The sequence below is a fragment of the Oxyura jamaicensis genome, chromosome 2 (assembly GCF_011077185.1).
Source record: "Oxyura jamaicensis isolate SHBP4307 breed ruddy duck chromosome 2, BPBGC_Ojam_1.0, whole genome shotgun sequence".
NCBI classification, from domain to species: Eukaryota; Metazoa; Chordata; class Aves; order Anseriformes; family Anatidae; genus Oxyura; species Oxyura jamaicensis.
The window spans coordinates 97,896,736-97,909,648 of record NC_048894.1 but is presented as its reverse complement, the minus strand read 5'-3'; the positions used below and the strand labels follow the sequence as shown (position 1 = coordinate 97,909,648).

The 12,913-nt window shown below is 40.8% G+C and overlaps 1 protein-coding gene across 2 annotated transcripts in view; it reads left to right on the top strand.

The window, feature by feature from the left end:
- Positions 1–7,921, top strand: part of ZNF407 (zinc finger protein 407) — a 336,175-nt gene extending 328,254 nt beyond the window's left edge. For both annotated transcript variants that reach the window (XM_035317944.1, XM_035317943.1), the window contains exon 9: positions 5,336–7,921. In XM_035317944.1, the coding sequence (XP_035173835.1) occupies positions 5,336–6,693 (1,358 nt within the window). In that variant the 3' untranslated portion in view covers positions 6,694–7,921. The remainder of the gene's footprint in view (positions 1–5,335) is intronic.
- The last annotated feature ends 4,992 nt before the right edge of the window (positions 7,922–12,913 follow it).

The window sequence follows — 12,913 nt, the reverse complement described above, 5'->3', positions numbered from 1 at the left end:
AGGATGAACTACTCACAGTATTTTAGAATTGGTTATGGTATTTAATTTTCTTTTTACAGTAAAAATATACTGAAAAGAAAAAACCCTTACTGCATTGGTGTCTCTCTCTTATTACCATTTACGTACCTTCTGTCAAGGGTGGATTTTTTTATGTCTCTTAGGGAGCTGGTTAAGTTCCCTATAGGTATATCTATTTGTACTGCTTTACAAATATATGCTGCCTTTGTGGACATAATAGTTCTGACAGAGCCCTTTTGGCTTGCTGATTTATTTCACTTCTTGGTTTGACCCACCCTATTTTCTTCCCTTCAGTAGAAGATATGAATGAGCCTTCACAACCTCTTTTATTTAGTAGCTTAACTAGCTGTTTTTGAAAATGCTGGCCCCCATACTGCTTGTATATTAAAAAAAAAAATAGAAAAGAAAAAGAATAGCTTTTACTATGGTTAAGGAAGAGATTTGAAAAATGTGGTTTATTATTATGGCCTCCAAAAATCAAGAAAATAGTCATGCTACAATTCTTAGACTGCACTTAATTATTTAAAGATAGTTACAAAAAGGAAAAAAAAAAGAAAAGAATGAATGAATGAAAGAAGGGAAAAATGCAGAAATTTGGAGCTTGATCAGGGCCTAAATTATTCCTTTATGAACTTGGATGGTGGGCTTTTACCATACCAGTCAAAATGTTTTATTGTTATGTAGACAATAACTTCTGAAATAAAGACATCAGTTGCTCATTCAAGTGATAGCCAATGTAAGTTGAATTTTCAGTATCTTGTAATTGTAGGAAGGTTGCATTTATTTGAAAGAAAAGATGTTTCTTTGCGTTCACGTTGTTTAATATTCATTGCATTTTAATAGATACCAAATATTTGTGTGTATCCGTAAATAATGTGCCTAATCACCAAAAGATGAAAAAATTAGTGTTGCCAAATAGGGTGCTATAAATCAGGTCACCTGGAACTTTCGCAGGAAAGGCACAATAGCTGATTTAAGCGTGCTGCGTAAATGCAGATCATTTCCGTCGTCCTAACAGATTATTTCATCTATGACTTACTGCTTTGTCCTAAAGGTGCTCCTTGTGAAGGATATCCTCAGCCCAGCCTTTCTGTGCACAGCCGCTGCTACAACTTTTGGGCAAGGTTTAAAATTCTGAAGAGGCGGCTGGTGGAGAGCAAAGTGGTGCTTTACATATAATATTAGCAGAGACTTTCCTAACGCATTACGCATTTCTTTCTGAGACAAGTCTCCTTAATGCCATCTTTATCTGCTACACGATGCATGAAATCTACTTTCTGTTTTAGAACTGCAGCTGACCCCCGACCCCTCGCGTGGCGCCACAATGTGACCTCTCTATTGTCATCAGCTTTCATTCTCCTGAAAATCCTATGAATTTTTATTACAAGTTTTTTTAAACCAAGCTGAGGCTTCAACAAATTACTTGACACAGATGAGATGAAGTTGTTGAAGTAGTGTTAGATAAGTTTTACAGCCAGCATGTGTGCTGCTGAACAGTACAAAGCCAGTGTCCTACAATGTCATACACCAGTAACTGCTGAGCCTACTATTGGATAAATACATCATTTTATGGAACATTGATTGTTCTATAAACCCAATGGAGTATTATGCTCTATGATCAAACCATTTAGATTGTGTGTAGAGCACAGAAAATGCCATATTCAGGATGGTACTAAAAGTGCCATTTGTGTATTTTATGGATGTCATTACGGGGGAAACTTCTCTCTGTAGGCCCTGTTTACTGCAAAATTTTTTAGTCTGTAATGACATTTTTCATTCACAACGTATGCCTTCAAGAGAGGGGGCCCCTGTTTTATTTGTTTCATTCGAGTTTACTGCACAAATCCTGTACATTTTAATTAAATGTACGCTTAACAAAAGAATAAGGTATTTATTCTGTGGGGAACAAATGATGACAGTAACAAAAGAATAAAACAGACACACAAAAGGAAGTCAGGTACTGAGGAAAAGAGAGGGAAAAAGGTACTAAACCCTATTTGTAGTTTCCCAGAAGCACATTAAACATCAAAGCTTTTCTTTTAGCCCTATTTTGGGAGTTTGTGGTCTCTGAGAATTAAAATAACCTGCGAATATGGATTTAATGTCTAAAAAATCCTGACATTTTCAAATAAAAAACTAACAGTCGCTCAGGACTCCGACTGATAAATAATGGTCCTGCTGAAATGACAGACTTCTTGGAAAGAAACCAATTCTGTGATCATTGCACCCCTAGATATGAAACACCTCTTTACAAATTGTCTGAATATGAGCTCTCATATCATTATATTTTGTCATTTTAATGCCTATTTGTGTATCTTCTTAATTTGCAGTGACATGCAATCAGCAACAAGTCCAGTTTTCCTAATATTAATGCGGGCTTGTATTGCAGCTTATGTTTGCCATGTCAGCCAACACTTACCCCTTCCCTTTGCCGGCTTTTAAGAGGGGGTGAGAGGCAGGCTGAATTTAGTAGGACAACATGATTTGTTGCTACATACAGTCCAATAATGTGACATGTTCCTTAAATGCATAAAAATTCCTGCAAATGTTGTGTTGGATAGCAGCGCTCCATTATAGAAATGTGCTGTTTCAAAGTCAAAATAGCAGCTAAGCCTCAAAATATGTTGTTTTCTAAATATCTTCCCTACTTGGCTTTTCGCTGGTAAAACAAAAGAAAACCAGTAAAATCTGCAATTCATATTTACCATGAAAAATCACTGAAATTGAAGCTGATGTTCCCAGTAAATTCTTGGTCATAGTCCAGTAAAAATTTAAAGTTACAGTAGATTCACATTAGTTTAAATGACACTTGAACTTCTACATAGCTCAACATTAATTCATTATAGTTGAAATGGAAGAATCTTCAGTGGGTGAATCTTTTACAATCTGATTGAGGCTGTTACATTTTATAGGAGCCATTTTTCAAAGCAGTACTGACAGCACTCGAAGTTATTAAATTGCTGAATCAAAAGATGGACCTGCAATCGCATTTATGAACTGTGATGGAATAGCTGGGGTTGCACCGAGCTGAGGTTAAGATGTTGGTGTAGTTAAGCTTCATCACACCCCTTAGTGACAGCAGTATTTACCCATGTAGTTTACTTTAATGGTCAGGAAGTGGCTTAACTCACCTCTGGATTCAAATAGATTAAGTAAGCAGTCAGAATGGCATAATTATCAGCGCTGCGAGGGATTCACTGGATAGCTCTTCACCCAGGAGACTTCCTGTTCAATTGCACAGTAAAGGCCGGAGCTGCACAGATTCATGGGTACAGCAATTATTTTAGGAGATGAAAACAGGATGGATTTCCTTTTTCTTTCCCTTCCCCAGACCGGAGCTTCTCCTCGCTGCAGCGATGCTGTGTCCTGTACATAAATTACCATTATCTTAGGGGAAAGATGTCATGATTTTGATGCATGCATGTGAAAATTATGATCGCAGAGTTATTTTGATTTTGAAATCCTGTGGAAAATGCATGATTTGTAGAGTTATTTTGATTTTGTGCCACATCACTGCCAGGCTCCTCTTTTATCATGTCAACAAAGCAAGATTCCTGAGAGAATTAATTACTTCTACTCTATTATAAAATGTGGAGGAGCTAAGATAATTGTCATTTTATGTTGATTTCCCCTTCCTATTTTTCTGCTCTTTGGGGGGTCTCGTGAATGTCAGTGCCTACAGAGAGCACAGGAAAAGTGGGGATAAGAACCAGTCGTACCACAGTAAGCCTCCTTACAGCTTACGCCTGACAAAATGTACTTCAATTGTATGTGCCAGATACATCACGCAGCATCACTTGGAAACACTCTAATGGTTTAAATTGTTAATTTTCTTTTCCAAAGATAACCTGTCTTGCAAACTAAGGTGGAGAAAGTTGTGTAACGTCGGCTGAGACTTCTGAAAGTGATTTGCAGCCTTTCAGCTTAACACAATTACCTGTGCTTCATAGTACTCTTCTCCACAAGAAGCTTTGTAATAGAAAAAAAGATGGATAGATGGATAGATAGATGCCAGCAAGAGCCCAGTCTTTTAGGCACTGGTGTTACCTTGGAATATTAGCTTGATACTCACCGTAGCATATTAAGTTGCTAGAGGCTGCAAGATGCCAAGTGCTCAGTCTCGGTGTAGCACATCTCATAAGTGTGAACTTACCTTCGAGCAGATGACTCTCTGCCTTTTAGAGCCCCGTGTAGTTCTCTGTGGGATCAGGGCCTGACAGCTAAAGCATGGGTGTGGACTGTCTCAGCATCAGGGGCCTCATCAGCCTTCCCAAGGCCCTGGCACCAAACCCTTGCCTTGATGTCTAGGCACTTTCTCCTCTGTGTGTGCCAGATGTGAGCCTGCAGGAGCTGCAGTGGGGCTTGGGGATGGCACCATGACAGCAGACAGTGAGTGCTGAGCTGTTCTGCCACAGGGCTGGTCACAGGGTACACTCAGTCACGTCTGGCTAAACTGCTGGAAGGCAAGAAGGGTGGCAGGGTAACCCTGAGGCCATGTTTTGAAGGTGGTGGCCTTGGATTTGTGCAGCTATGAGCATCATTTGCTGTGTTGAAGCATCATTGCTAGTGTTGAGGATGGAGGAGGAAGCCTTCACTGACCCAAAAGCAGACTGAGTGGCAAAATAAGCAGTTGCAATGTGGAGGTAAATGTATTTTTATATATTAATTGATTTCATGTAGAAGTAATTAAGAAGTGTAATTGAGGTTTCTCTGGGCGATAGTTGCATAAAATATCCTGCTTAGGGTGAGAAGACTGCCGAGCGTTTTCTCCAGGTAACTAGGCAGGTGAACCGAGCCAGAAAGGTGTGCTGGAGAAGATGCTAGGTGGGAAATGAAGGGGAAGACAATGACATCAAACTGACAGCATGGCAATTACCTCACCAACAAAAGCAGGGTATTAAGAAGATCAGCCACAGTTTTTCACACCCAAACATGTTTAACGTAACGTACGATCCTAAAATGTGTTGCCGAAGTACCCAAGTATCACCAATAGGATTTTCTATAAAAGATGTGTTAATGGCTTTTTACTGTATACTGTATTTATCTGGGCTTTTTTTGTACAGCATATTTTAAAAAAACACATTTAAATTGTTAATAGGCTGCAGCATTGTTAAACTCAGCAATTATTTCAACCTGTAAATATGTTATTTGGAAAACATGCAAATTGTTTTTGTTCGCTTGCTCATTTTATCTGTGTTTTCTGCCAGTGGAATCTAAAAATTGTCAAGGAATTTTCTTCCATTTAAGCTACAATTTGTTAAAGTAATGAACCGATATTTTCCATGATACCATATTCACAGCATATTTTGTCTTGCAGGCATTGTATCCAAGTCCTATGAGTGCCGGCTGAAGGGGCAAGGAGCAACCTTTGTGGAAACTGCGAGTCCTTTCACTGCAGCAGCACTGGGAGAGGTTTCTCCAGTTAAAGAGAAGGCCTTTCGGGGCAGCAGAAGGCAGCCACAGTCGCCTGAACAAGTTCAGCAAGTTATTATTATTCAAGGATACGACGGTGACTTTGCAATCGATGTCTCTGCGGAAGAAACGGCAGCGGCTACCCTTCAGACTCTAGCAATGGCTGGCCAGATGGCCAGGGTCGTCCATATTACAGAGGATGGGCAAGTCATAGCTACAAATCAAAACGGCTCGCACGTGAGTAGTGTGGTTCCAGGGCAGATACTTACCGAGCAGCTAGCAGATGGGGCCACGCAGGTGGTAGTGGTTGAAGGCGCTGTAACAGGAACCGAGATGGAAGAGGCCGTTCCTATAGATGCAGTTCCTGACTCCAGTAGTGCTGTACTGCAGCAGATAATGCAACAAGAAGTTTTAGATGCTTCTGAAGCTACAGTCCATCCCCAAGACTCCTCGTCAGCGTTAGATGCCTTGCTTTGTGCTGTAACAGAGCTGGGCGAAGTGGAAACCAAATCTGGACTCCTTGACAGAAGCAGGTCTAGTCACAAAGATTTCTTGCAAATGCCAAACCCAGAGGTGCCCAGTGTCCCCAGTGATGCAGGGGGACAAGAAATACAAATGTTCCACGAAGTTCAGGAGACTCAGGAAGATACCAAACCAATGGAAGTAGTGACGCAGGTCATGCACCCATCGGCTCTAATTGCATCTCAGGAGAGCGCTCAGGCTGCCTTCAAGAAAATGGTCCAAGGAGTGTTACATTTTGCTGTATGTGATACGGCTGCAGCCGACCAGCTGATGAAAGAAGGTGTCACTCAGGTCATTGTAAATGAGGAAGGGACTGTGCATATGGTAGCTGGAGAAGGCTCTCAGATAATTATGCAGGAAGCTGGTAGCCATGCGCTCAGTGTCCAGAGTGAACACATGGATTTAGTTGATTCGGATGGGGAAATATCACAGATTATCGTCACCGAAGAAATAGCTCAAGCCATGGTTCAGGGTTCTGATGGTGACTTCTCAGAAGGTGCAACCCACTACATTGTCACAGAATTGCCACCAGACATGCAGGATGAGCCTGGTGTGTACTCGCACGCTGTGATAGAGACAGCTGGGTCTCAAGAGATTTTGCAGGCTGGTACTGCTATAGAAGCAAAAGCTGTATCCCCTGATAGAGCAGGAGAACAGCTAACAAGCATGGTCATTTATACAGAGGGTTGCTCACAAGTAGTTCAGGGCCAGCAAGATGATAACGAAGTACAAGAAGCATGAAGAGCTTTATCTCATAGGCTTGATGCAGGTGATCAGATCCATGGAGGCACTGTATTCCTGGAATAACTTCTGTAAAACCTTCTCAGTACAATATCCTCATAGGCAGGTAACAAATATGCACCCTGTGGGAGGTGAAGGTCAGCTACTAGGAGGAGTTCACTGAAAAGGGTAGTACAATCTTGTTACAACAGCTCTGAGAATTATTACAGGGGATTATTTTAAAGCAAATGCATTAGGACACAAAAGAGGATAAAAATACCCCCCTCCTCTCCAGTAGGTATTGCTCTGTTCAATGGTTTATTTTTTTTTTTCAAATGTTGTTTTATCTCAGGGTAAATCCCTGCCTTCTTTTTTGTCTAACATAATCACAAGAGTAAAATACTTTCACTTACATGTATGTTTTATAAACAGGTAAATAAGCAAAAAATTACAAAATGTGCATCATTACAATGACAAGGTGATCAGGTAAGCTTAGATACTGTAATTGGTGCCCTTCTTTATTTTAAAGAAGAACAGGTGACATTTTGCTTTCTAGAATCTTACTTTAAAATATCCCTGGTGAAACATACGTCATCAAATTAAGTATTTTCTCCATCTGGAATCAATTTTTTTAATAGTAGCTTACTCTTCCATGGTATCGCATAAGACTTTTCCTAGGGAAGAGATGCTGCATTTCAGAAAATTCTTGATTATACACATTCAGAAAAAATAACTTGATGCCTGTATCTTCCACTTAAATTTAGATGAGAGTCCTACATACGGAATGTGCTTTTTTAAAAATATATATATATATTCTCACTGTCAGTGTTTTGCTTTTCTTATAAATAGTGCTTCATATAAATACCATTTTGCAGTTCATTTTGTGATCTACTTTTGAAATGTTATGGGGATTTTTGAAGAAAATTCTGACATTGACATTAACAAGTAGAAAAAATAATAATAATAAAAAAAAAAGGTGACCTTGTATTTCTTGCTTAGTCCAGAATGTCAATTATTTAGTTGTGGATATACTGCAATTGTCCAATGCAAGTTCATGTTGAAAAGATTTGTTTCACAGTACAACTGCTTTTGTTTCTTTAAAAAAAATGTAAAATATAAACTGGCAAGTTTGGGGTTTTTTTGTTTGTTTGTTTTTGTCTTTCAAATAAAATGTTAGCATTAAAATGAAGCATCATGATTTTTAATATTAAGCAATAAACAGAACTGGCATTCAGCAGGAGCAACCAAATGCTATCTGTTATGTCTGTGCATTTTCTTTTCCTTTCTCAAGCTAGCTAGCTAGATAAAGATAAAAGAATCTAATTTCTGAAGTGTGCCTCATGCATGCTTAATATAATTGTGTAAGTGTTTAGGGTATAAGCCGTGCTGACTCTAGAGATAACTGGGTTTCCTATCATGTTTAATATCTTAAAATTATCAACTGTGAGAAAGTTGGGGTGAGGCAAAACAATAGTTCCTTCTTGAAGGAACTGTTTAAAAATGTATTTTCTGATAGAGCTGCTTAGAAAAGGTGCTTCATTCTGGGGCTATAAGATCCTGCTGTCTTTTCATCTCTCTCTCTCTCTCTCTTTTTTTTTTAATTTTATTATTTTCCAGGAATTAAGGTTATGTCTTTGTCAGACCCCCAAAAAAGTAAATTTCAAGTTAGACATGGAGATTCATAATTAGCCGAGTTTGACTTGCTCATCTTTCTTAAAAGTGACAGGCTGTTCACTTACTCTTAAATACTGTCTTCAGCAAACAGTGACAGGATCAACTCCCGTTTGTTATCAGGAAAAAGGTGACCTTTACAAAATGATGGCCCTCTGCAAGGCTCTCACAGATGTTCAAAAAACGGAATGTTTTTCAGTGGAAATATTTCTTCTTGATCATTCCTCCTGTTAACTGTAGCCCTGTGGTCTTGCAGCTTGGATGCTAATTCTTTGCTGTGCTTAGTCCTGTATGGCTAACCTTTCTGCTGCAGTACAGGGTGTTGACACTGACATGCTGCAGTTTACCATTTGTGATTTATTTAGGATAAATATGTCTCAGGTGGCATTTAATCCTTCATAAAACCAGTGTAGCCTGCAGTGTCAAACCAGCAATCACATTGTATGCACAATGAAAAGAGCAGACCTTTGCATAAAAAAAAAAAAACTGTGGTAGGTGTTCCTGTGCTTGGGAGTATCGGAAGGATTCACTAACCTGCCGTGTGCTGTAATTACCTGGAAGCTCAGGTTAACGATACTTCTCTCCGAGTGCAGCCTGATCAGGAGAGCTAATTTCTTTCTAGTGCCTTTTTTTTTTTTCCTTCCCTCCTTCTTCTTTTTAATGTGCACTTTGAAGTTAACTTATTAGTGCCCTACAAATGTAACATTAGAAATCAAGGATGACATTCATTCCTGTGCAGACAGGCTGCTTAAGGGCTGCACGCGCCGTCTCAACCCCGTGCTGAAATGCTGTCTGTGACACGCCCGGAGCCGAGGTTACAGCGGATCTATCCCCAGGCTGAGGAAACATCTCCGGCACGCGTCCCCCTCCCGTGCCCAGGCTCCTGGCACCTCACCATAAGCTGGGAGGAGATCAGCAGGAGTGCTCCATGGGCCTGCCAGCCTCTGTCCTGCCCTCTGCCCTGGGAAGGAGGCAGCGGGGGGAGGCGGATGCTTCAGGAGCAGCACTTGAAGAGGACCTGGGCCTCCAGGATGGTCCATGCGCGGTGCTGGAGTCAGGGAGCAGGCTGATGGGCTGCAGGAGGCCGGTGCCGCAGGTAGCGCCCACCTTCAGAGCACAGCAGGACTTGTGTGGGGGATCCAGGAAGGTGTACGGCCCAGGCAGCCTGTCAGTTCCTCAAAGCCTGTTTTGGTGTTTGGACAGCTTCAGCTGACCTTGTCTCCAGGAAAAAAAAAAAAAAAAAATCAAGAGTTACACTGTAATGGAAGCAACTGCTCAAAGTGCAGCATCCCTGTGCCATTTGTTTGCCTCCCGATGTTCTGACTGCCAGAACCATTGGCTTTAATCTCCTCTCTGCTGTCCATTTTGATTAAGCATTACTGAAGTTGGAGCATACATTGCCAAACAGGTAAAAACGTAAGTATTTAGGGAGCATTAAAGTAGAATGCAGGAAAAATAAATAAATAAATAAACACCACCAAAACTGAACAAGAACAACAAAACAATGGAAAAAAAATAAAATAAAACAAAATCAGAGGGAAAAAAAAAAAAAAAAAAAAAAAAAAAAAAAAAAGAGCTGTTTCTGGCAAGCAATTTCACCCTCTGTTTCTTAGGAATCAGATATACACCTCCTGAGGCAGTGTCTCCTGGCCCCTGAATTCAGGCTTCATCTTTTGGGAGAAATGGGAGATAAGAGATAGCTGGAAACGATATTTAGAGAAATATTTCCTATAAAAAATAAAAAATAGAAACAAAACACCAAGAACAAACCCTGAAGTGCCCACAGCTACATACCATTCTGCCTGACTACCAGCTGCACTTCGCTATGGAAGTTGGAGGAGCCAGAGCCAATAGCTGATGTGCTAAGGTATGCACATGTGAGTTGTGCATAGCGCTGCAAGCGCTGCTGTCATTTATAAATGCGGCTTTAATACCAGAGATGTTAGCTCTGAGGTCCTGGAAGAAATACATCTGTGATCTTTGTGGGCAGCGGGTTCAGCTTGTGTAATCTCTGTAGGAGTCTCTGCCTGCCGAAGCCATGCCTCAGGCCATCCCTGAGCCAGAGCTGAGCTTAAAATGCAGGTTGGTCCCCTCCAGAAAATCACGGGGTGTGAGGGATGGGGCTCGAGCTACAGGCAGAGCAGTGCAAGGCGCTTGTGTTGGGCAGATGTGCGTCTCAGTAAACAACTTCTGGTGCTTTTTTCCACCCTCGCCTGCTTAGTAGACTTCCTGAGCACAAACACTGTAAACAGAATAAAAAAGAGAGGGATGAAGACAAAAGCCACTCCTGAAATTTGAAGCAAAGTTGGTTCTGGTGGAAGCATTAAGTAACGGGGAAAAAAAAAAGAAAAAAAAAAAAGAGGTCATTCATTTGGCAAAATAAAAAAGAGCTGGGAGTTTTCACTTATTTTACTGTGCAATATTAGCCCATAATTTAAGATAGCGCACAGCCTACTTAAACAGCCTACCCCTGTTCCATCTTGTTGAAGAATACAATTCGTTTTCTGCTCCTCTAGGGTGATATCATTTTATATGAAGAAAAAAGTTAGCTCAGATGGCAGTTATATGTTTCGGAAGCACCTTCTAATCAGGGATTGGTGATTCATTATTAGCTTCAGCAGGCGATCCATCTGACATGTAAGGGGAAAAAATTAGCAGCTGTCACTGCATGATGAGTTAATTTCCTGATAGGCCTGACACTGAAAAGCCATTTGGAGACATGGAGATGGCTGATGAGAAAACCTGGTGCTGGTTTATAATTGGAGAGAAAGAAAGGGCAGAGAGACAGAGGGAGATGGGGGAGGGACTGGGGCTGATCTACAAGTGGGGATGGATGTTTGCGTATTTACTAAACAGACTGCTCCACAATAGCCGGCGTTACCGCACACACACCTCAGCGGTTAAGTAATAAGGACCGGGCCTTTCATTTTCCTTCTGCCGCGTGTCATTATTTTTAGTCATTTGTAATTAGTTCTCCAGACGGTCTTACGCTTACTCCAGCCCGGGTGAACGGTGTACAAGCATGCGATTGGGTTATCTTGCGGTGACATTGAAACCTGACATTTTAGTGGAAAGGGGAGAAAATGACGCTATCCCTTTAATGGTTCTTGCTGCAATTTTCTTAATTGCAGCTTGAGATTTCAATCAATCATACAAAAATAAACTTATTTGAAACAAATATTGCTAAAACTTCCAAGGGCACAATTGCAAATGATGAAAGGGTACTAAAAGAAATCTCTTGTAGAGTATGAGGAAATATGCTCTTCAAAATGTATAAGCACATGCGTGTCTGTTTATCTTTTGTGCGAATGGCAAGTAAAACTATGTAGAGAATAGGCATGCAAGACCAAATACAGTCACTGTGGAATCCAGCTTGTGTGTGACAGGGCCGGCAACACAAAGTCTTTTATGTGTGTTAGATAAAGCTAATGGAAAACCCTCGGCCAGTGACTAACCGATTTCTTCTATGGCTGCGCATGTTAGGTACATCTTGAAAGGGCTACTTGTTTTCAGCTATTTACGTGTAAAGATATTTAATATGCCCAGCAAAGCAAGGCAGGCTTTTCATTAGCCATAAATAAATAAATAAAATTGGAGCACAGTGATTATTTAAAACTTTTATTTTTCCAAATGGTAACATTTAATGGGATTCTCACCATCATCAGAAGATAATTTTTGACTGGGAAGAACGTTAGCCAGTAGCTTCTAACAACTGCATTTATACAAAAGTAGCTTTGCCATTTTTGTAGTAGGATAATCTTAAATAATGGTCAAGGGTTTGGGAGTAATGGTGGAAGGGGGAAGATCCATGGCAGGCAGGTGTGTCCAGCATGTATCGTACAATTGAAGTATGATCAACAGCTAGTACAGAAGATGGAAGTATGTCCTACTGCATAATAGGACACCTGACCGTGTTTAAAATATATTCTTGTCCTCTGGCAGAAAAATTTATCAAGGCTATTTTGAATGATCAGTTGTAACATGTAGCCCTGCCTGGAAGGTCATAATTAACTGAGCACTGTTGTGTTCTGGGAGTTTTGGATTAGTAAGAATCTGAATAGCAGGCTCCTGGAGAAAATAGCTTAATGCCGGGGTGGTTTTCCTTCCATACTACCCAGCCTCTGATTGCTGGTACTGTCCTGAATCCTCATTCCCTACTGCAGCTTTACCATGTGGTGGTTCAGCATCCCGTAGGTCCTGCCCACAGGCTCATGTCAACAGTTTGTCATGCTTAGGAGTGCTCCACCTTGATATGCAAGGAGCAGAACAAGTGATGGATTTGTTAACTCCACTGGGTCGCATCCCTTGTTATGCAAGTAACCATGGGCTTCAAGACCCATGCAATGGTCAACAGAGAGATTTTGGAAGCCCTCCAGCTCCTTGGGAAGTCTGGTTGGGTAAGTGAAGTGTCACCAGGGGACATCTGGTCAGACAAATGAGTATGAGCAACCCCAAGCATAGGAGGCAGAGCCTTTGATCCTTAGTCTGCTAGAAATGAGCTTTGTAAGGAGTTTCTGAGAGCAGAAATAGAAGTGGAACTGAAAGCAATGACTGCTCAGACATAACAAAG